This window comes from Mobula birostris, chromosome 7 (assembly GCF_030028105.1).
Source record: "Mobula birostris isolate sMobBir1 chromosome 7, sMobBir1.hap1, whole genome shotgun sequence".
Classification (NCBI taxonomy): Eukaryota; Metazoa; Chordata; class Chondrichthyes; order Myliobatiformes; family Myliobatidae; genus Mobula; species Mobula birostris.
Genome location: NC_092376.1, coordinates 68,226,726 through 68,252,082, shown reverse-complemented (window position 1 = coordinate 68,252,082; position 25,357 = coordinate 68,226,726). Strand labels below are relative to the sequence as shown.

Here is a 25,357-nt window from a genome sequence, read left to right as displayed (position 1 = left end):
TTATCAAAATCAGAAGGAAAACTCTAGTTTGAACATTATGTTCCTTATCCTGAGTAATTCTACAGAGTAAGAAAAATTGCAATATGTTGAAATAACAAATAACAGATCAAACAAATTGCTGGATTGTTGTTACTTGTAATGACTCTGCACAGTCATTTTGCAGCTGATCTGACAAATAGATGATTTTCTGATAAACACAGACACTTTGCCCCCATTATTTTCATTGCTTATTACTGCAGATACACTCACTTGTTATCAGCATGAAACTTGTATGAACAGACTCAAGTTTCTAATTTGGAACTACAGAAGAGAAGCAGCCATTTAGTGTATAAGAACAATTCAAACGCAAACTTCTTGCTTTGTGCTCAGTCAATAGTTTTCTGTATTCCTCTGGTATCTACCTTTCCCTTTAAAAATGTAAAAATCTTTGCACCATGTGACAAAGTTTTTCACAGACTAACAACCTCCCTGGCAGCCCTGTATAGTTCCTCCCAAAGGGGTGTCTCAGCAGTACTCATTATCTGCTGGCGGGAAGATTGCAGGTTCTCTGAGAAACTCTGGAATTGCTTTCGTAAGCTGTAATCCACTGCTTTGATGCATGAATTTGGCTGCCGTGAGCTGTCCTCAGATGACTACAGCTGAGCTTCCAGTCCAGCACTTGCATTGTATGGTGACTGCCACTTGTGTTACAAGGACAGCCATGAACAACCATGGGTGCGGGTGGTCTGGGCTGGAAGTTATGAGGTCCAATCTCGGTCTTTTGGGTTTGGTGAGTTCCTTACCACTGAAGTCAAGTTTTCTCAGAGGATTCCTCATGCAGAAAGCATTTTATTGTGCACATGCTTCAGCTTCTCTCTTCAGTTGACCCACTGAATTCCTCATGTGAGCCCATTGCGGCAGAAGTCATGCGCAACTTCATTTCTTCACACACTCTTGGTGGGTAAATAAACTGAGGTGATTTCATATGTCACCAACTACTCTAGCAAACTTCTACAGATATACCATGGAGAGCATTCTGACTGGTTGTGACACTGCCTGGTATGAAGGGTCCAATGCACAGAATCTTAAAAAAAAGCTACAAAGAGCTGTAGACTCATGCAGATCCGTCATGATCACTAATATCCCCACCACTGAGGACATCGTCAAAATGCAGTGACTCAAGAAGTTGGCATTCATCAGGGATGACCCTCACCGTCTAAGAGATGCCGTCTTCTCATTATTGCCTTTAGTGAGGAGGTACAGGAGCCTGAAGACCCACTCTCAATGTTTTAGGAACTGCTCTTCCTCTTCTATCATCAAACTTCTGAATGGTCTATGAACCCATAAACACTACCACACTATTTTGCTTTCTTTTTGCACTATTTATTTACTATATATTTCTTATTGGAACTTAGAGTATTTTTTATGTATTGCACTGTACCTCCGCCACAAAACTTCACAGCATACTTCAGTGATAATAAATCCGATTCTGATGCTTGCAGAGAGGTCAGGTACCTGTGATACCAAAGCCTCTTCACTTGGCTCCAGGCCACTTGTCTCTGGGAATTTGCTGCCACTATCTAAATTATCTGAAGTTGTGACTTCAATTATGAATTAAACTGCAATCCACCTTCATAGTCTTTGTCATCAAGCTGCCGTCAGCTGCCTGGTGGAGCTATTTTGTGTCATGCAGTTGTCTGCTTTGAGACACAAATATTCACCATATTTACAAACACTGGCTTGAGTGCCATCCAAACAACTTAGCCAATGGCATAATGGAAGGCAACATTGTAAGCAATATCAAATTACAAAGCAAAAGTGGACAGGTACTATGGAGCACTAGTTTAGTTGTCGGACCACCGACCCAAAATGTAGAAAGGGGTGTTCATCATAGCTGCGGTAGAATTCAAATTCAGCTATTTATCTGGAACTTGAATGAAGTCTCCATCATAGTATTAATGGCCATGAAGTTACTGGATGGTTACGGAAATTTTCCATCCCTACTCAGACTGGTTTGTGTGTGACTCCAAGCTAACCAACACAATTTACTCTAAATGCCCCCTGAAATGACAGAGCAAGGTAGTCAGTCGAGGGAAAGGACAATAATTGTTGGTTTTACCAGCAAATTCCAACTGCTGAAAAATTAATAAATATAAGCCTGCTCAGAAATGCTGACAACTCCTTGCTGCATGTTCACCACCAAATGCCCTTTATTACTGACAAAAAGACCGGGACTTCAACACAAATGTAGAATTCCAGGATAAAATGTTTTTATACATTTTTATAATATAGTTGTGTCTGCTGTAATATTTTAAGTGTTTAAAATCATTTTAATTTTTTTCAATCAACTTAATTCTTTCTACTCAGTAAGAGTTGATACTGCAGAGGCACATCCTTCCTCAGTATATGTGCTCGCCACCATCTTGATCCATACAACTTCCAGCTCTGGTTTCAGGTCTCCCACTTAGGTTCCAGCCAGGATCTCAGGTATGTACAGTCCTTTCGTCACTTCTCCCAAAAGTTTTCCACCTACCCCCTGTGATCTAACATCTCTGCCATGAACTGGTATCTTCTTCCTGCCTTGCTTTTTCCTGCCTGCCACAAATCCAGGTCCCGATTTTTAAAATGTGCCACATTCTGCAATTCTTCATCCTCTGCCAGACTGGCTCACCCCGTCAATGGTCCTCCATTTTCCTGGCCTCCATGAAGGACTGCATGGATCCCATCTCTGCCTGTCTTTGGACTGCCTACGTGGAACCATCCTTGTTCCAAACATACTCTGGCACCCTCCACTAACTCTTTTTCTGCTACATTCAACAACTTATCAGCTTTATGCTCATTTCCAATTGGCTTACAAATTCTTTTTGACAATTTCTGATACTTCTCTCTCTTTTCTAGATCTCTTTAGTCTTCCTCTAATGAGTAAAGCTCATTCCTCACCTTGGGCCCCAAAACTCTGAAAACTCAAAAATCTGGCCCACTATTCCACCTTTGCTCTATGTTTCATTGTAATTTATAGGAATTTTTTAATGTCTTGTACTGTACTGCTGCCTCAAAACATAATAATTCATGACATACTGTGCGTCAGTGATAATAAACCTGATTTTAATTCTGACATTGACAACCCTTAGGGTTCTACCCTTTTCTCTCAGATTCTCTGTCTTTTTCACATTTATTCTCAAAATGAGGATTTCCTTCTAGGACTTCTGAAATGTCCTAATTTTTTTTTCAGAATATGTAGTTTCCCCCATACTGCAGTTGACAGAGCCCTCATTTTCATTTCCTTGATTTTTTGGGAGTCTGCTCTGACCCAGGCAGAACAGAGATGTAGCTCCCTTGGTCCTCACCTTTCACGCAACCAGTCTCCAAATCCAACGCATCATCCTATGACTTGTCCATCGGCAGCAGTGGTATGTCACTACTAGTTATATTTTCTCCTCTCCTGCCTTTTCTGCTTCCAACAAAGACCACTCCCTCTGTGACACCATAACCCACCTTAGGTCAGGTATTTTCCCCTGCCACTGTAAGAGGTGCGACACTGGACAACGTTGTCACTACACCTCCACTCTCAGCACCATCCAGGAATCCAACAGCACTTCCAGGTGACGTACAGCTTGTCCAGCTCATCTGTTGCACTTGGTGCTCGCGCTGTGATCTCCTCCACATTGGTGAGACCTAGCACCTGTATTCAGTTCACTGTGTCCATCTGGACCTTCCAGTTTCGTATCATTTCAGCACCCCCTTCCCATTCCCATAACAAACTTGACCTTCTCCACTGCTATGTGAGGCCAAATATAAATTATTGTGGGGCAGCACAGTAGCATAGTGGTTAGCACATTGCTTTTCAGTACCAGTGACCTGGGGTTCAATTCCTGATGCTGTCTGTAAGGAGTTTGTACGTTCTTCCCCATGACTCTGTGGGTTTCCTCTGGGTGCTCCATTTTCTTCCCACAGTTCTCAGTCGGTAGGTTAATTGATGATTGTAAATTGTCCTGTGGTTAGGGTAGGGTTGAAAAGGTGAGTTACGGGGTAGATTGGCTCAAAGGACCAGAAAGGCCTGTTCTGTGCAGTATTAATAAATAAATAAATACACTATTCCAGCTGGGTAGCCAAGGTATCTTGCCAGTTTCCGGGAATCCATACCTTTCCTACTGCTAACAACAGGAATTCTGCAGGAAGTTGGAGGGGGCTCTTTCAAATCTCTTACTCACTCTTCCTTCAGTTAGTCCTGACGAAGGGTCTCGGCCTGAAGCGTCGACTGCACCTCTTCCTAGAGATGCTGCCTGGCCTGCTGTGTTCACCAGCAACTTTGATGTGTGTTTCCTTTCCTACTGCTACCAATCTACCCATGGTCTCTCTCCCTTTATTTACCTTTTCCATTTTCCCTCTCCCATGACCCGGATCTGTCACCCTCCCCCACCTAGTCCCATCTTGTCCATCACCCACATACCTATCAACTTGAGCTTCTTCACTCTTGAATTATCTTTCCCATCCCTTCCCATGTCTAATTACACCTTTCCATTATTCCCCCCTTACCTGGTTCCACTGATCACCATCTATCCTACCTCCCCCTCTCCCTCCCAAAACTGCCTGTTACCCACCACCTCACCTAGTTCTACCTATCACCTACCAGCCCATACCTCACACACCTTCTCACCTATTTAGAGTGACTACCTTTCTTCTCTGCTTTCAGTCCTGATGCAGGGTCTCAACCCAAAACCTCCACATCTCTGTGCCACCAGCTGCTGGGTTGCTTCCAGTAGTTCTATTTGTTCCAGATTATTGCACCTACAGTTTACAGTGCCTTATTTTTTTCTGTTTTAACTTCTCATAATTTTTGAAAACAATCGTTTCAGTGATTTTAAATTGTTTTAAAATACCTGCTAGAAAAGAGCATTTGGAAGCCTTCAAAATTCTTGACAGCTTTGGCAGCTGGTAAACCTAGGGAAGCAGCTTATCAACTGTTACAGTTATCTACAGCCATTTCATGTTGGAATTTACTCTGACTTCTCACACTAATCCCTATTTCACTTGATGGCATTGGCATTGTCCAAGCTGTGTATCAGCAAGTCAACACTGGCTTATTGGTAGTATATGCCTCAAGACTATATTCTGAGTTACTCAGAATAGTAGATAAGATAAATACTGAAGATGAACGATTTGGAATGAAAATAAATGCTGCAAAGACAAAGATGATGGTAGTATCACGGAAGAAAGAAGTCCCCAAAATCAATATCAAAATTAACGGTGTAGGCATAGAGCAAGTCAAGAAGTTTGTGTACTTGGGACAGATGGTCACAGAGGATGGGAAATGTGATACAGAAATTAGACGAAGAATTAAGATTGCGAGATCAACATTCTGGAGCCTGAGTGACGTGTTGTGTGGCAAGAGGTTGGACAATGGGCTGCATTGTAGAAATTGGAAATGCTACGTCTGGAGCAGTCTGTTGTATGGAGTCGAATCATGGACCTTATGCAAGGAAGCGCAAGGACGACTGGATGCATTTGAAATGTGGTGTTTAAGGAGAATGCAGAAAATTAGATGGGTGATGAAGGTCAGTACTATGGAAGTGTTGAAGAGAGTGAGGAGAGAAAAGGAGTTGTTGAAGAATGTGCAGAAAAGGAAGCTGGAATATGATGGGCACTTGTTAAGAGGTGGTGGACTGCAGAAATTGTTATTTGAAGGGATGATGGAAGGAAAGAGGGAAAGAGGGAGGCAGTGAACCACTTGGTACGATAATGTGAGGCAAAGGACTGGGTTAAGTTATGCTGAGGCCAGAAAAAGAGTGCAAGATCGAAGAAGATGTAGGTGCATAGCCGCCAACCCTGGATTTGGGACCGCACCCACTGACTGACGGATGCCTCAAGCAGTCCCCCAGGAATGAGGTTGAATTGCCTCCAGTTTTTCAGTTCTGTAGGTGCTGAATTGACCGGCCAATATGGGACCCACTGCCACAGTAGGGCCGGGTGTGCTTGAAAAGATAGGGTGTAGGTTTTGCTCCAGCTGACTTGGAAGCTAAGGGAATAAGTAGCCAAGTGAAGATGACCCTTCTTCGTAGAGCACCAGTTAAAGTTTAAACCATAAGGTCATAAGAATTAGGTCACTCTGTCCATTGAGTCTGCTGTGCCATTCCATCATGGCTGATTTATTATTGATCTCAACTCCATTCTCCTGAATTCTCCCCCGTAATGCTTGATACTCTTTCTATCCAAGAACCTATGAACCTCTGCTTTAAATATACTCAGTGAGTTGGCCTCCACAGCTGTTTGTGACACTGAATTCCCCAGATTCACCACATTCTGACTAAAGAAATTCCTTCTCATCACTGTTCTAATTGGACTCTATTGTGAGGCTGTGTCCTCTGGTCTTAGACTCATCCACTATACGAAACATCCTCTCCACATCCACTCTGTTTAGACCTTTCAATATCTGGTAGCTTTCAATGACATCCCTCTTCATTCTTCTAAAATCCAGTAAGTACAACCCTGGAGAATCAAATGATCCCTATACGTTAACCCTTTCATTTCTGGAATCATTCTCATGAACATCCTCTGAACCCTCTCCTAAGATAAGAGGCCCAAGACTGCTCACAATACTTCAAGTGTGGTCTGACTAATGCCTTATAAAGCTTCAGCATCACAAACCTGCTTATATATTTCAGTCCTCTCAAAATGAATTTGCATTTGATTTGCATTGGCCTTCTTTACTACAACTTAACCTTTAAGGAATCCTGTGAAAGAAAATAGTTGATGGCTTTATTCCATCTACCAAAGTGCATGACCATACACTGTATTCCTTCTGCCACTTCTCTGCCCATTCTCCTAATCCATCCAAGTCCTTCAGCAGACTCCCTGCTTCCTCACCACTAGCTGCGCTCCCCATCTATCTTTGTATCATCTGCAAACTTGGTTATAAAGCCATCAATTCCATCATCTGAATCTTTCACATGGAATGTGAAAAGAAGCAATCCCAACACCAACCCCTGCGGAACACCACTTGTCACCAGCAGCCTACCAGAATGTGCCCCTTCATTCCCACTCTTTGCCTCCTTCCGGTTGCCAATGTTCTCTCCATGCTGGTTTCTTTCCTGTAATACCATGGGCTCTTATCTTGTTAAGCAGTCTCATGTGTAACACTTGTCAAAGGCCTTCTGAAATCCAAGTAAACAACATTCACTGACTCTCCTTTGTCTATTCTCCCTGTTATTTTATCAAATAATTCCAAAATATTTATCAGTCGAGATTTTCCCTTGAGAAAACCTTTTTTATTATGCACCTCCATCCGAAACTTCATCCGTAATGATGGACTCCAACATCTTTCCAATCAATGAATCAAACTAACTGGCCGAAAGTTTCCTTTCTTCTGTCTCTCTCTCTTCTTAAAGAATGGAGTGCCATTTGCAATTTTCCAGTCCTAAGGACCCATTCCTGAATCTTGTAATTCTTGAAAGATTATTACTAATACCGCGACAATCTCTTCAGCTACCTCTTTCAGATCCCTTGGATTAGTCCATGTGGACCTCGTGACTTATATAACTTTGGACCTTTCAGCTTCCCAAACATCTTCTCTTTAGTGGCAGCAACTATATTCGCTTCTGCCCACTGATATTCTGGAATTTCTAACATATTGCTGGGATCATTACTACCATTATTACCTCTCCAGTGTCATTTTCTAGGGAATGCTTCCAGGGAACAGGAGAGATGATGTTTTACTGCCTTACTTTACCGAACAGTAAACTAAATGGATAAGAAGTGAATATCACAGAATAAAAGTCCCTCATGAAATCATTTTTCTTCTATCTAGCTTACTAAGTGTGTATGTAATCATATCTACAGCTGCATATGCTAACATAAATTAATGATTCTGCTTCATAACATTGCTCCAGGTACGATTTACACTGATTGCCTCATTTGATGTGAACATTACTGTACATCAACACAAGACATACTACACATCAAATCCCTAATGCATGCCCATTAGTTCAAAATGGACTGAAGTGACAAATTCTAGGGGAAGTCTTCTAGAACATAAGGCAATTTAGAAATAATTTTTATTTTCCAATCTCATGTAGTCGAAGTGATTTTGCTCTGGCATCTCATTAACAGTTTAAGATGCCATAACCTGTGTAAAATTTCTGAATTTTTATTAGTTGTTCAAGAATCTTAGTATGATTTATTTCAAAGTGTACATTTACGATAAATTTAGTCCACAATAACTTAAAATCTCCACTGTACAACAAAACTACTGAGAGAAGAAAGAGAAGGCATTTATTAATGGTAAACAGATCAGTCTGAGGCTCATTGTTTGTATTCTGCAATTTTGAAATAAGATAACGTCAGATTGTCCACCATAATGTCACACTGAACTGAGCTGTACAGCAGCAAAAATGTGCAGTGCTTGTAACAGGGATGATAATCCACCACACTTTGTGTTCTTGATTCCTGAGTCTTTGAGCATTTGAGATCAGATATGGCACCAGAAGATGTAAGCCCAATGGGGTGGGAGGGGGGAGTGGTGTAACCACACCCAAAAAGATGTAAATCCAATATATTCCAAGCAAGCAACACAACCTTGTTTTACAATTAATCATGCAGTTTTCAAAAGACAATGTTGTCCCCATTAAATAAAAAGTTAATGTCCATGCGTGTGACTGTGGTCTGAGGATCTGAGCAAGCCTCAAATTTACATAAGCCCCCAAGTAATAGGTGGGAGTTAATGGCTGAAAATATGAGGTTCCTTTTACAATTGGGGAAGTCAAGATAAATGTTATTTGAAAAAAAAACACAAAAGGTTAGTTGAACTGTACTAATTAATGCTTTTATAGGATGGTTCATTTTGGATTCCAATGCCTACTTGAGTAAATGTTGGAGTCTAAAATGACCAGGGGTCAGGTGCTGTTGCATCTGACTGTGTGCCCCACTGGCTGAGTAACCATTGATCCAAGTAGTGCAGCACTTCACATCCAGCTGCTCTGGGTCATGGCCAGCTAATGCACAGATGGTGCTCAGATGAAGCAGCAACCCAGTGAGAGAAAAGAAGCATAGTGTAGGTTAAATGTTGAAACATTCTACACTACCTTAAAGATAGTACTAAGTTTCATTGTTTATGGTTTTAATTAAATATTTTAATTAACTTATTTAATTGTGCATAAAAATACATTTCAATTTATCTGAACTATTTTAAATAGAGTATATTTATAGAAGAGTGAATAAACTCTTCTCAGGCTTCCAACTAGGTACAGGTATTGATTTTAATTGATGTTTCAATGACAAACTCTGCCATCTTCATCAGGGATGATGTCTGGTCATGTCTAGTTCCATGGTATTTATGGGACTAGACGTGACCAGACCTCCTGGTCATGATCGTTCATCCCTCCTGATTGGATGAGGACTAACCAATCAAGTTTCCATTGTCCCACCTTGGTTACAATTGAATTCCAGTTCCTACTCAGAGCGAGACCTTCGTCTTTGTTAAATTCTTTGCCTCTTGTTTTATTTCAATGCTTTCCTTTACCAGGTGGACCCAAAAGCCATTGGTGCGGTACAGTAGTTTTGTGCCATCGAGGTCGATCCTATGGCCGTTGCAGATGCAATGTTCTGCTACTACCAATTTCTCTGGGTAACCCAAGCAGATACACCTCCTGTGCTCTTTGATGCGGGTTTCCACTGTGTGTCTCATGTGGCCGATCCACCTTGTAGTCATTATGCAGGAACATCAGGCATAATCATTTTATTTCCTTGTGGAAACTCTTTAGGTCCGAAGCAGATTTTTCACAGTTAATCAAAGTAGAAAGAACCGCTCTACGTTGGGAGGCGTGATGGTGGTTGTTATTATTGAAGTATAAGTCCATATAAGTGGGTTTCCAATGGACGGCATGTCCGAGGCTACCATCCAGTTTCCATCGTATTAGAATGTCCAGGAACAGGAGGCAACTATTCTTCTCCATCCCAAATTGAATGTTTGGATGTATGCTGTTCAGATGGTCGGGGAACTGTTGGCATGCCTGAAGTCCATGCAGCCACACTATGACGGTGTTGTCGATGTATCTGAAGAAGTAGCTGGGGCGAAAGGGTGATGAACTCAGAACCATCTCCTCAAAGTCCTCAAATGGTAGTGTCCCTTATAAAGGAAGTATGCTGATGTAAGGGTGGGTTCAAAAAGGTCAGTGGTACCCTTATCAAACCTTGACTGCAGAAGGACCAAGCTGTCCTTAATGGGAAATCTATGAACAGGGACAGCACATTGAAACTGACCATTATGTTCTCCGGGGTCAGCTGGATGTCGGTTATCATTTTTACGAAGTCGGTTGAATTCTTGATGTGACACTCACAGCCCAAAACAAAGGGAGACAGTATGGTCGTTAAATGCTTAGCGAGGTAGTAAATTGGAGAATCCACCCCACAGATGATAGGCCTAGGGGAGAGACCTCGTTGTGTATCTTAGGGAGCCCATAAAGTCTTGGCGGTACCAGCGCCTATGGTAGAAGCGTCTTGCATATGCCTGCTGGCAATTCGGATTTCTTCATTAAAGTGGAGGTCATCCTCACAATCGAACCTGTGGGATCCTGCTGTAGAACTGTAGGAAGGATCGTCCAGAATCTGCTGAACTTTCCTATTGGTATTCCCCCAAGGACATCAGGGCTGTTGCATTTCCTTTGTCCGCTGGTAAAATCATGATGGCTGGGTTTCACCGTAACGCCAGTCGCTCTTCTTTTGTCATGTTCAGTTTTGGTAAAATGGCCCTTCTGAGGGCCGTGCACACCTCTATCTGTATCTCCTTCGCAGTATCTGCTGGTAGATTTCAGTTTGCTTGCTCTACTCCACCAACGTAGTCCCGATAAGGTATAGCTCAGGGATCCGGAGCAAAGGTTAGGCCCTTGGCGAAGAACGATCTAGTTGCCTCAATGATGCTTCGACCAGTTTGATTGATAACAATCTTTTCTGGATCCAATGATGGGATGGCTACATTTGTTGGGATAGTTGGGATTTACTGTAAATGCAGAACAGTGTATGTTGGCCAGACGGAGCGCATGGTGAAAACCCACATCAAGGACCACAAGATGTGTATCCATTTGGATAACATGGAAAAATCTGCGGTAGCGGTCCATTGCATTCGCAATGGTCATTTTGTGTCTTTGAGGGCACGAAACAACTGTGCTGTGCCAATGGCATTTGGGGCCACCTGGTGAAGGAAGCCTTTGAAATAAAACTAGAAGTAAAGAATTTTAACAAAGATGAAGGCCTTGCTCGAAGTAAGAACTGTAATTCATTTGTAAACGACGTGGGAGAGCGGAAACCAGATTGGATGAAGACTAGCCAATCAGGAGGGACATTCAACAGGATATAAATACCACCAGACTAGACATGCCCAGACATCATCCCTAATGAAGATGACGGAGTTTGCCATCGAAAAGTTGGCTAAAATCGATACCTATATCCGGCTGGAAGCCCGAGAAGAGTTAATTCATCATATACGTAGGAAAGTGCTAGACCCTTTTTCACAGTATATCTGGTTTATAGAGACACTTTAAAAACTTGCTATTAACACAATGAACTGTAAAAAACTATTGGGGCATTTTAGGTTTGGGGGAGCCTCAGGGAATCTGTTCGATATTGCAGGAATCCTCCTGGTTACACAAGGGCAGCTTTTGCCATCCTCCACCTCTAGAAAAGTGCAGACAGGTGGCAACTTCAAGCCACCTGATTAGATAACACACCCTACCCTTAGCATTCAGCCTAATGAGGTAACAGAAATTATAAGGAAAATACAACTGCTAAAATGCTGGAAGGATTTAAGGTTGATTCAAGATTAAAAGTTGTTTAATGTCATTTCCAAAACACAAGTGTAAAGGAGAACAAGGTACAAAAAAAGTAAGATTAAAAACACATTAATAAAATTTAAAAACTACAATAAATATAAGTACATAAGATAGCTTATATACACACAGATTAATTGTATAGTAATAGGAGTGGATGATTAGCAGACAACATGGGTAGAAAGGAAATAAAACATTTCATATACACAGCAAGTGTATGTGGAGGAAACTATATTAATTGATGATGGAAAAATATCTTGCCTGAACTGTGGAAATGATGGACCACTAAACAAGTATTTTACTTGAAGGGTCTTGGCTTTGCAATAAAAGGTCTATGAAGAGCAAGCAGAGCATTTTAGAATGGTGGTCATGGCTTTGAAACTATCACTGAATGAACTGGTGGATAACAAATGCATCACCTTAACAGGTTGCATCTCAGTGTTCTGGAAGCTAAGCAGAAATTGGCGGAGGTCCATCTTACAATCTCTAGTCATTCCTTGACTTGAAAATTAAGCCAAACCATTGGGGTGTTACCATTATTCAAGAAGTGAAAAAGAATTTAATCTAATAACTGTGTGTTAAGTTTCTAAATTATAAATGTTTAGTTTCCCACCTGCCAGCCATTATCTGGAGTTAAAATCCCTCTCATATCAGAGTCGATAAACTATTTTGTCAGGTTACTGGTTCACTTAGTAAGAGAGTAAAGTTGTAATATTTCTTATGTAATTCTGAAAATCAGAACTGAACATTTGAGTGATAATGAGTGGGAAAGGACAAATATGGATCAATATACAACATGATACTGTATATGCACCCAGCTATTAGTGAGGTAGGCTTTCCACAGGCTAATATACTGAATTTGGCATATATCTACAAGGTAATGATGCCTGAATTTGTGCTAGCTATCAGCAAATTTATTTTCCTGGAAGTGTCATACTAGCACTAATGACTAACAATATGTGTGTTTGCTTGTGTCAGCAGAATCATGGAAAGAGGAAAATTGCTGTTCGGCAATTAAGATAGCTGCCTTTGTAAATCTCTCGTATTTTTGAAAAAAGGTGATATAGCAAAATGACAGTGTCAGGTATCAGTTAGTCAGCAATAATGACCTTGTCTGAAACCAAAGCTTTGTATTAATATGCCAAGCTAGTTATGCAATAAGCAGAGACATTAACTATTATCTTATTCTTATTATTCAAGTGTCATTTATTATCAAACACGTTTGCCCCATTTTTTATAATTTTATCTCCAATTTAAAACTAAATCAAATATTCATTAAGTCTCTGGCATTTCGTATTGTTCACAAAATTGTATAATAGTTAGAAAAGTGTATTTCCCCATCAACGTTTAATCCAATATCCTTTTTTTTGTTTTGTTTATCTCCAAGAAACACGAAATCATTCTGAAGCCTTGGTTTATGAAGGCAAGCAGTGTTCAGTTAAATGATCAGATGTCCAAGTTTCGAACTTTGTAACACTACACTCGTAGCAGGAAAGGTGGTTTGCATCTAGGCCTATGACACAGTGGCTCTGAGGATCCAACATGTGATCAAGGGTCTCCGACCTGAAATGATCATTGTTTCACTTTCCATAGACACTGTCTGATCTGCGAAGTATTCCCAATGTTTGTCTTGGGCTTACGGAATCTGCAGTCTTTAAGATTTTATGCTATTGCCACCATGATTATTTTCTAACGTTGCCTATCTTTGAAGACAGCTCACCAGTCTGAAATGTTAACTGTTTACCTCTCTGTAAATAGCGCCTGATCTGCACAGAGTTGCCAGCATTGTCAGTTCTCACTGTGTTTAAAGGAAAACATGTGGTTTTCTGGTCAAACATGAACGTCATGCACTCATGCAAGAAGAACTCAGCAGGTCGAGCAGCATCTTCGGAAAGAGAAACTGCCGCAGAGTGCCGTCTGGCCTACTGAGTTCTTCCAACTTCTTCAATCTTTATTTCAGATTTTCAGCACTGATGTAGGAAAACATTTGTTGATACATCACCGGGATGAAATCATCGAAACAATAAAATTTCATTGTCTTTTCTCTCCAGACCAGATTGCAGGTGTTGGCAACCTATTCAATTTTTAATGATCGTAACTATGTTCCCCTAAATTTTAAGTTTAGAAGTTCTTATAAATTCTCCCTATCCCCTTTATAAATGCACTGACACCAAACTGAATCAGGTACTTCATAATCTGGCAGCACATTTCCTTCAATTAGTGCAGGGCCCTCCACTTTAATCTGAGTAAATTTGTTACCACTGAAGCAAGCCCTAACTGTGAAGTTGAGACTTCAGAGTAATTTAAAGGACACAACCTTAACTGGCTGTTACAAAGGAAAGCAAAGCATCCATTTTGTCACAGATAGAGTCTCTGTAATATTTACTTTCCTATAGGTTATGCTTAACCCTTTTCCACTGCTTCTCAAGTCGGCACTTCCCCTAATCTTCTTTTCCCCCACACCCGTTTTCTCTGCTTGGATCCTCTGGTCCTCTCTGATTCTCCCACTCTCTCTCCCTGCCTCCACCTTTATCCATTCCTTGCCGTTCTCTCAGAACTGCACTCTCACTGTCAGACAGCATCCCATTAATCATCAAATGAGTTAACTTCAGTCTGATCATCTCCTATCAGTAACCTCTGGCTCCTGGAATCCTTCCTTCTGCTATGGTTTTCCACAATCCCAAAGTCCCATTCCGAATAACCATGTCATGACCTCCACCCTTTAAAATAGATGGTATTTGCTGATGAACACTGTTGGGGGAGTTTGACCTGTATGGTTCCTTCTATTGTCCATGACATCTTGGGTTTTATGACTGAGACTGCCAAAGACCCTTGTACTAAACTAATATGTGTACTCTGCTCAGCATTATTCAGCATGCACATTATAACTTCTAGGCCAATAGTAAAATAAAATATGTATCCAGAAGGTAGTTTGGTTCACTTTGACTACCATATCTGAATATAGAGTATATTGCAAGAAGCTAACATTTTAAATAGCAGTAGCAATCCATTCAATGGAATTTAAATGACTGAAAATTAATTTTTATGTAACCAATTTTTATTTATTTTGAAATTATTTTTTCTGCATATTTGCTCTTTAAAACTAACATTCAAAAGTTCTTAAAATGTACCTATTACTTGTACTTTTATAAAACTTTATGTTTAAAAACTTCTTAAAGTTAACTAATTATCCAAGTAAAAAATACTCCCAATAGTGATGACTTCAAGTTTAGTGTAATCTGCTTTTTGGACAAGGTTGGCTTTTTGTGTGACATGTTTTTAAACTCATAAAAGATAATGAAAATAAGAACTATACCAGCTTCAGGTAAGTTGCAATAAGGAAAACAGTGCAACTCCACAGAACTTTGTTTCCTGATTTGCCATATTGACACATGACCCAGACATGATCTTTTGTTACATTGATCCTCATCAGTTTGAATAAATACCATGTAACAGATTCGCTCATACCCTTGGCCCACAGATGTGCTCTATTAGGAAAACATTGTACATGAAGTTTTAGATTTCAGAGTTATTGAGAAATATTTGTTCAAAATTCTGTTGCTATCTGTTTAGGATGCACAGTACTGTTTCTTGTTTAAGAAAATCAGTTCTGGTTTGTGTAGACAGTTTTCATATTGGATATGCATGCAATATTTCTTTACAGCGCTGTGGGATAAATTAGATCACATTGTTCTGTTCTGAAGTAGTCATCAAGGGGAATTCTCAGGATAACATGCCTTAGTGCGGCTACCTCTGCAGCCTCTTGTTTTGAAGGAGCTTCAATGGGCAATTCCCGGCCCAGCTCTGGAAACTCAACAAGGTACGGTCACTTTAATTAGTTGCTTACTTACTAACCTGGATGGCCCCTTTCCCTACACCAGTCCCTTCCAACAAAGCCAAGCCAATCCATCGATACGATTCTCATCCCGAGCACAATATTCTGCTACCCTAACTGCGGGCTTCTGTCCTTTGACCCTAAGACACAGTCTTCTGACCCCAAGCTCTCATCCCAGTTCCAAGTATTAGTAATCTGACCACAAACTTAATCACAAGTCATAATCATCTGTAGTGGAGAACTCCATAGACTCCAATTCTCAATCCCTCTTTTGACTCTACTTTCCTTATTCATTGCCCTGGTTCATGGCCCTGAACACAATCTTGAGCACAGATTCACAGTGTTGACCATTGACCGCACCCAATCCCCAACTGGACAACTGGAACCTGGGTAATGACACTTCTTCCAATGTTACCTTAGTGCACTCACAACCAAATGGTATAAAGTAGGTTAAGGACATAGTACACAGAGAAAGCCATTTAAGGACATTTAGAGGTATCTGACACTTTGAATCACAGGTGATAGACCCAACCAGAAATATTCATTTATGGACAGTGTAACAAATTATAACATACCCAAAGGATTTCTTGACCATTTCTAGGCATTCAATTTTTCAGTTTATTTCTGTGTATATATACTGTATATATATATATAATATTTGTTATTCATTTCCCTTTGTTAAATACCAGAATTATATTTGAAGGAACTAGCAGTCATGAGAAAGATTCATTTTCACCTGGAGGGTGGTTGGAACCAGAAACAAACTGCCTGTGTTTTTGTGGATGTTTGTGAAGAAAAAGAATTTCAGGGTGCTTATTGTATGCATTTCTCTGACATTAAATGTACCTATTGAATAACTGAGTGGGTGATGGTCATATTCTCACACCACCCACTCAGGCACCTTTCCAAGTATCTGGATCAGCACTTTGATCCCCAAGCCATAGAAGTTACAGACCAAATGCTGGAAAGTGGGATTAGTATAACTGGGCACGTGATGGTCACTATGGAATCGGTAGACCAAATGTCCTATTTCTTTGCTGTATGACTCTATGACAGTATAATAGCAGACAAAAAAAATCAAATTGAAATAATATTCAAACCTGTAAGAATTTCACGATGAAGCACTCGGTACCTAATGGATAATGATTCAGAGGGATCTCTCATCAAAACTGTTACCAGATGATTAGCTATGCACCATCATCCTCTCTGGTTTTGAATCCAGATTTCCCACACTCACTCTTCCTTTTGCCATTAAAATTCAAGTAATGCTTTCTGTTTTTTTCTCTCTAACAGAATCAGGATTGTAAATTGAACAGACATCAGCTGAGAGCAGGCCTGACAGAGAATTTAAAGGTTATGAAGAGGTTTTTACATTAAGCATACAGAGGACATTTCCATTGTCAGAAAATCAAAACTAGCAGCCACATAATAAATATGTCAGAATAAATGAATTAGGAAATTCAGAAAAAGGGAACACTTTATCCACTGAATGTTTTGAATGGAGTTATAGAGCACTACAACACTGAAACAGGGCCTCCAGCCCATCTAATCCAGACTGTACTATTATTCTGCCTGGTTCCTTCAACATGCACCTGGACCATAACCCACTATGTATGTACCCTTCCATCCACATACTTATCCAAACTTGTCCTTAATCGTAAAATCAAACCACTTCCACTGGCAGATTGGTCCACACTCTCACCACCTTCTGAGTGAAGAAGTTCCCCCTAAACACTTCACCTTTCACCCTTATACTATGACCTCTAGTTCTAGTCTCACCCAACTTTGGGACAAAGCCTACTTGCATTTACCCAATGTGTACCGACCATAATTTTGTATACCTCTGTCAAGTCTCTCCTCATTCTCCTACTGTCTAGTGAATAAAATCCTAACCCATTCAACCTAGAACGCAGAACTTCCTGTTATAAGGAATGGTTGCTAAGGAGCAGTTGACATACAGTTATACAGTATGGTAACTGGCTCTCTTTGGCGCTGATGAAAGGCTAATCACAGTTAATGGGAATGGGGATAGGGTGGATAAATATGAATGTTTACCAGATGGGAGAGGGCTGATTGAAGCATGAGCACCAGAGTTGACCTATTAATGCTTCTGTACTGTACATCCTAGATTGTTCTATAAATGTTATTTCTAACATTAAACTCTCCCTGCTTCATAGATGCTTGTGAATAATGGCGATATATTTATTGTTGTATCTTTATCAATGAACATTATGATATCCTTTTTAGCACTGACTTATTTGTTGTGTGTTACAGTGACGGCTGGGCAGATAGGTATGATGTGATAGACGGCTACCAGCGAGAAGCTGTGGGAGGTATAACAATCAAACTCCAATCTCCTGATGTCGCCTGGTTCGATGATTACTACCTTGAGCTGCGGCCAGAGACCCACTTTAAAAATCCATGGTTCACTGAGTTTTGGCAACATAGATTTCAGTGCAGGCTGAAAAACCTACAGCAGGAAAATTCTGAATATAACAGGACCTGTGATGGTAAGGATATGTTACTCTACTATTACAAGTCTCTTTTCACCAATTTATATTGTGAAAATGTTCCATCTGGTTGGGTTTCATGGCAGAAATTCTCTTAAATAAAATTTAATAAAGGCATGCCTTTATTATCCTGTCATCTATCATGGAATATTTCTTAAGGTACTGGTAAATGAAAAGTAATTAAGGATATCTCTTGCATATCCTATAGAGGTATTTTATCTTGTGAGATTTTATGTCAAATAAAAAACAGAAAATATTGGAAATGCTCAGCAGCGTTTCTTTGGGAAGTGAAATGGAGGCAATGTTATAAGTTGAAAATCCATTATGAGAACAGAAAAGGAGGCAAAAGAGCTCATTAAGCTTCACTGTGTTAGGTACCCCGTAACTGGGTAGCCAAACCAGCAGAAATGGATCACTCAGTTGGAGTCTGGATTACTAGAACTAAGAAAGTTTTATTAAAGAAACAAGCAACACAGTAATCGAAAGGATAATAAATGCAACAGTTCAGCAATGATAAACACACATGTGCACAGAATTAAGATAACAGCATCAATCAAGCTCTATCGTTGTCTAGGGGTAAATGACCAATTTCAAAGTGACACAAAAGTCCAGTTCGATTTAATAGTTCAGTTCGCAGTAATCGTTGCCAGGGCAATGGACAATGTGGGGGGAAGGAGAGAGAGAGAACGAGAACGACTGATCATTCAGAAACGGCTTCCATTCACAGACCTGCAATATTGCTCACAAGCAGCTTTCGGGCAGGTCCTTTGTGATATCACCTGAGGTCACCGACTGTGACCCCTCCTCCAGATGCGGTCGATCCTCTGCAGTGAACCTGGCACCCAAGCGAGGGTGGACACACACCGGCTTCCCGCTGATCGTACCTTTCCACCCTGTGCGTTTAAGGTCCGGTGCTTCCTACCGACTCGTGAGAGACGCACCGCTTCCAGGGTCTCGTTACCTCAGGTGTCGTGTGTGTCCTGCCTTAGCGAACCTGTCCCTTTTTATCCCCCTGCTGGGGTATCGCCTGTCCATCACTTCAAACAGTTCAGGGTTCAAAGGGGGAGCCGCTCCAGATAGCTCTCTCTCCCGTCCCTTCATTACACATCTCCAGATGCTGCTTCTTTGTTCCTTATCTCTCCTTCCTCTGAGGACAGGTGGCAGACCAACTGCTGATCTCACAGGACAGCTAACATCTATGTGTATTCTCGTCACAACTGCGAGTGGGGTTCTCTGATGAGGTAAAACTGGGGTGATCATAGGGATAAAATGTAAATAAGGCTAGGTAATTAGTGAGAGAATGAGAGCAGTTAGAGTAACAACAGAGAGAAAAGAATATCCAACCCTGGCAAGTAATACTGAACATGTTCTCCACTTCAGAATCAGAATCAGGTTTATTATCACCAACATTTCAATGTCATGAAGTGTGTTTTGCAGCAGCAGTACAGTGCAATACATTTAAAAAAACTGTAAATTATGATAAGAATGTATAAACAATGTAAATAAATAGTGCAAAAAGAGAACAAAATAGTGAGATAGTGTTCATGGGTTCATGGGCCATTCAGAAATCTGATGGCAAAGGAGAAAAAGCAGTTCCTAAACTGTTGAGTGTACATCTTCAGGCTCCTGTACCTCCTCGATGAGAAGAAGGCATGTCCTGGATGGTGAGAGTCCTTGATGATGGATACCGCCTTCTCAAGGCATTGCCTTTTGAAGGTGTTCTTGACATTGGGAAGGCTGGTGCCCATGATGGGGCTGGCTGAGTTTACAGACTTCTGCAGCTTTTTCCGATCCTGTACGTTCATGCTTCCACACCAGGCTGTGATGCTCTCCACGGTACATCTGTAGAAATATACCAGAATCTTTGGTGACATATCAAATCCCCTCAAACTCCTAATGAAATTTAGCCACTGACATGCCTTGTCCATAGTTGCATCAATATTTTGGGCCCAGGCTAGATCTTTAAAGATGTTGATACCCAGATACTTGACATTGCTCAATCCTTTCCACTGCTGATGAGGACTGCTGTATGTTCTCCTGATTTCACCTTCCAGAGAAAAGTGAGAATAAAAGGACAAAATAAACAAGCTGGGCCAGAATTAGAGGACAATAATACAGACCAAGAAATCAAGCTACCTGAGGTTGTAGGATTCAGAAGGCTGCAATGTCCCAGACAGCAAATGATGTGTTGTTCTTGAAATATGTGTTGGCCCTCATTGTAGTAGTGTATGGTTCACTGTCCTCTTCTATCAGATTCCTCCTTCAACCCTTTACCTCTTCCAATTATCACCTCCCACATTAGCCTGCTCCTCCCTTACCCACCCACCTTCCCCCTCACCTGGCCTCACCTATCACCCATCAAGGTTGCTGGTGAACACAGCAGGCCAGGCAGCATCTCTAGGAAGAGGTACAGTTGACGTTTCGGGCCGAGACCCTTCGTCAGGACTAACATCAGGACTCCGGTCAGTTTGGTATTTCTTCCCTCCCTTCCCCCTCTCCCCAACCTTTTTATCCTGGATTCTGCTCCCTTCATTTCTGTCCTGATGAACAGTCTCAGCTCAAAATGAAAACTGTTTAATTGGCTCCATTGATGCTGCCTGACTTGCTGAGTTCTTCTAGCATTTTATATGTGTTGTTAAAAAAAATTATCCATGCAATGTTATTAGATTCCTTTGCCTGCTCAAGAAAAATGTGGTATGAAGTTATTCCTGGTAAGATGCATATAAGTATCTGAAGGGCTCTCATCTCAAGAGTTCTAATGACAGGAGATCTCCTTCATCATTTACTGCTGAAGGATTCCGTTTTTGTGATTGAACTAAATATATTCATGAAAAATGTTAATTAATGCAATGGTCTTTAGACAAATTTGAGTTCCCTTCAATCACTCTTAATGCTAAATGATCAGTCAGTAGGGAGCAACTCCTCAGTATTTGAAATTCGAATTCAAAAGTTATGATTCTTGGACAACCATGGAACTAGATTTCCCACTGATCGGTGAATGTCTTCTCATTGTATTCCTAGACTAGAACAAAGAAGACCTCTTAAGAAATGAAAAGTTATTCCATCCAAACAGACATGCACTCAGTAGTCACCTTATTAGGTATCTCTTGTACCGAATAAAGTGATGATTGGGTGTATGTACATGGTCTTCTGCTGCTGTAGTTCATCCACTTCAAGGTTTGACGTGTTATGCGTTCAGAGATGCTTCTCTGCGCACCACTGTTGTAATGTGTGAGTTACTGTTGCCTTCCCGTGAGGTTGAACGAGTCTGGCTATTCTCCTCTCACCTCTCTCATGTGCAAAGCATTTTCTCCCAGGGAATTAGCACTCATTGGATGTTTTTTCTTTCTTGCACCATTGCTATAAGCTCTAGGGAGTGTTGCACGTGAAAATCCCAGGAGATCAGCAGGTTCTGAGATAATCAAACCACTATGTCTGGCAACAACAATTATTCCACGGTCTAAGTCACTTTAGATCACAGTTCTTATCCATTCTGATATTTGATCTGAACAACAACTGAACCTCTTCACTGTGTCCGCCTTCTTTTTTTGTGCTTAGTTTCTGCCACATGATTGGCAGATTAAATATTTGTATTAAGGAGCAGGTGTACAGGTGTATCTAATAAAGTGACCACTTTGTGTATCTTTGTCCAGACCATTGGACTAGTGATAGCCAAACAAGGGCCTTCACCTAGATCAAGTGCACATTAACAACTGTACGAACCGGGATGATTGAATATTATGCTGCTGAAACCAAAATCAAAAAAGTCCAAAGTCAGGTTCTTCTGCCTCTGCAGCCCAGTGCAAATAACAATCTAAATTACAAGTGGAATGACACCTATCACATTCACTACACAGATCTGGAGTAACCTTGGGCCGCATGCCAAATTGGGAAGGTGAGAGTAAAACAATGCAGAAAACAACATCATCTACTGTTGCAGGTATTCATCCTCAACAACAATAGTTGATTAAGAATGAAGAAAATTTAGATTATCTATATTAACCAACAATTACATTTATTGGCTCAGTTAAAAACAAAAAAATGCAAGTCACACAAATCTCAATATCTGTGCGCACACTCACTAGGTTTCTCTGATGAAATAGAAAATGTAATACTTAAGAATAGGACCTTATGTTGGTCAGTTATTTATCTTTTGGTAAGATCAGATGAGTACATGATATTCCAAATATGGCTTCATAAAGATTCTGTAGAATTGCTGTAAGACATCTTTGCTCCTTCCCGCACATCCTTTTGTAATAAAGAACAACATACCATCTGTCTTCCTAATTGTTTGCTACACCTGCTTGTTAGCTTTGAGAGACTTGCATAGGCTGCTTTTGAACAGCAATATTTCCCAGTTTGTCACCATTTATGAAATACTTCACTTTATTGTTTTGTGCACCAAGGTAAATGACCTGACATTTTTCCACATTATGTTCCATTTGCCTTGTTCCCATCCATTCACATGACTCATTTGTATCCCTCTGACACCTTTTTACATCCTCCTCCCAACAATTCCATGTGCTTTAACATCATTAGTAAACTTGCAAAAATGTCGGCCTGTACATTCATGTGGATTTTGCATAGCTGGGACCCAATCCCTGCAAATACTGTAGTTTTCTCAGTATGCCAACTTGAGAATGCTCTCTCCCTTATACTAAATAACTAGTTATCAGTCCATGTCAATATTCTGCATTCAATTCCATATGCTCTAAAGTTGTTGACCGATCTCCTGCTATCTGAGTATCTAAATACATCACGTCCTTTGGTTTCCTCCTCATCTATTCTGCTGGCTTCATCCTCAAAGAACATCAGTTAACTAGTCAATGTGATTCCCCTTTCATAAATTCACTTTTACCATTCAAGCTAAAACAGAAAATGTTGGAAAATCTCAACAAGTCAGGTATGTTAAATTTTGCATTCATTATACACTATCTACGTTTCTCAAGCTGTTATTGACACTTGATTAAACCATGCAGCATAGTCCTGGACCAACAATGTTCTGTGTCTCACTTTTCTGTTCAATTACGAGCAGATCATTGCATGATCCAGTTAGGTCTTTGCAAGGCTTTGGAATGATTTGAGGGGCAGAAGATGAGAGGCATGGTTGCTTATACAACTACTAAGAAACCATATCCACCAGGCCACAGCAGGCGGTAAATACGTGAGTATACATACAAGGTTCAAAGTTCAAAGTAAATGCTGCTATTTCTGAGGCTTTTGGTGTTCCCTGTCCTCTGATCCCTCATTATTGCTTCATGGACAGCATTCGTTGTCATGTGGCTTTGGAAAGCTATCAATTGCAATGACAAACTGCCAGACTCAAAGTCAAAGTAGCATGCAGTAAATTGACAAAAATCCAACAAGCTTTTCTTCATTAAATAAAGAACCAATGCAATTGACTGGATTATCTGATCCACAAAACAGCATCAACTGCTGTAACTGTTGATGGTACCCTTGTTCTCACACTGGATGGTAACCGCACTGACAGAGTTGCTCATGGAAGCCGAGTCAGTGGCCTTGCCACCACTCACTAGCCAATCCCCCATCTGTTTTCTGTGGTTCCAGCAGCAGCAAACCACCCAGTCTTTGGGTTAGCAGCCCTGTGTCACTCAGGAGCAGAGGTCTCACAATGAGTGAGGCCCTGGGAAGGAGAGGGGTCGTAGGCACAGGCTGGGCATGTGGTGGCAGTTTGAGTGGGGTAAGAGCAGAGGAAGTAGAAGAATGAGATTCCAGAAACAGAATTTAATATTTTATTTCACTGTTCCTGACAGTAAAACTTAAAGTCTAAACATCAGCAAAATCTATCATTCACCTCGGGAAGAGGTGGGAGTCGGGGGTGAGTAATTGGAAATGCATACCAGAGCTGACAAAGGTTGAGAGCAGATCAAATAAGCCTCACCCTGTGCTCAGCTCCTGCCTGGGTGTTGTAGTGTCAGGATTACCTGAACCAGAAGCAACATCCAGCAGAAGGGAATCAAAGATCGCTTTTTCATACCCAGTGCCTATGACGGTGGCACAGCTAATAGAGTTACAGTTTCACAGCTCCATTGACCCAGGTTCCAGCACAACCTCTTGTGTAGAGCTTACATTTGTTCTCTGGGACCACATGGGTTTCCTCTGGTGCTTGGGTTTCTTCTCAGTCCTGAATATGTGTGGGTTGGTCGGCTAGTTATTGCCTACAATTTTTGTAAAAGCAAAGGAGAGGACATACAAGGAAGCCAGAGCTAGTGGGAAGATAGAGGATTGGGGAGTCTTTAAAAACTTGCAGAAGGAAACAATGAAGGTCACTTGGGAGGAAAAGATGAATTATGAGAGGAAGCTGGTGACTAATATCAAAGAAGATACTAAAACCTCTTTTAAGCATATAAAGGGTAAAAGAGAGTCGAGGGTAGATATAGGACCAATACAAAATGAAGCTGGAGATATTGTAATGAGAGGTGCAGAGATAGCAGAGGAACTAAATGCATATTTTGCACCAGTCTTCACAGTGGGAGATGTCTGCAGTGTACCGGACATTCAAGAGTGTCAGGGAAGTGAAGTTTGTGCAGTGAATATTACGACTGAGAAGGTGCTCAGTAGGCTTAATGGTCTGAGGGTAGATAAATCTCCTGGACTTGATGGAATGCATCCTTGAGTTCTGAAGGAAGTAGCTGGAGAGATTGTGGAGGCATTAACAATGATCTTTCAAGAATTGATAGATTCTAGCATTGTACCGGATGACTGTAAAATTGCAAATGTTACTCCGCTATTTAAGAAGGGTGGGAGGCAGCAGAAAGGAAACTATAGACCTGCTAACCTGACATCAGTGGTTGGGAAGTTGTTGGAATCGATCGTTAGGGATGAGATTACCTGGAGGTACATGACAAGATAGGTTTCCTGTCATGGTTTCCTAAAAGGAAAATCCTGCCTGACTAACCTACTGCAATTCTTTGAGGAAATTACAAGCAGGGTAGACAAAGGATATGCAGTAGATGTGGTATACTTGGATTTTCAGAAGGCCTTTGACAAGGTGCCGCTCATGAGGCTGCTTAACAAGATAAGAGCCCATGGAATTGCAGGGAAGCTACTAGTGTGGGTGGAGCATTGGCTGGTCAGCAGAAAACAGAGTGGGAATAAAGGGATCCTATTCTGGCTGGCTGCCAGTTACCAGTGGAGTCCCAGAGGGGTTGATGTTTGGACCACTGCTTTTTACGATGCATGTCAATGATTTGGAC

At 40.9% G+C, this 25,357-nt stretch overlaps 1 protein-coding gene across 1 annotated transcript in view; it reads left to right on the top strand.

The window, feature by feature from the left end:
• The window catches only part of grm5b (glutamate receptor, metabotropic 5b), a 524,660-nt gene that overhangs the window by 339,272 nt on the left and 160,031 nt on the right, over positions 1-25,357 (top strand). Inside the window, exon 3 of the mRNA XM_072264355.1 lies at positions 17,905-18,140. Within this exon, the coding sequence (XP_072120456.1) occupies positions 17,905-18,140 (236 nt within the window). The remainder of the gene's footprint in view (positions 1-17,904; positions 18,141-25,357) is intronic.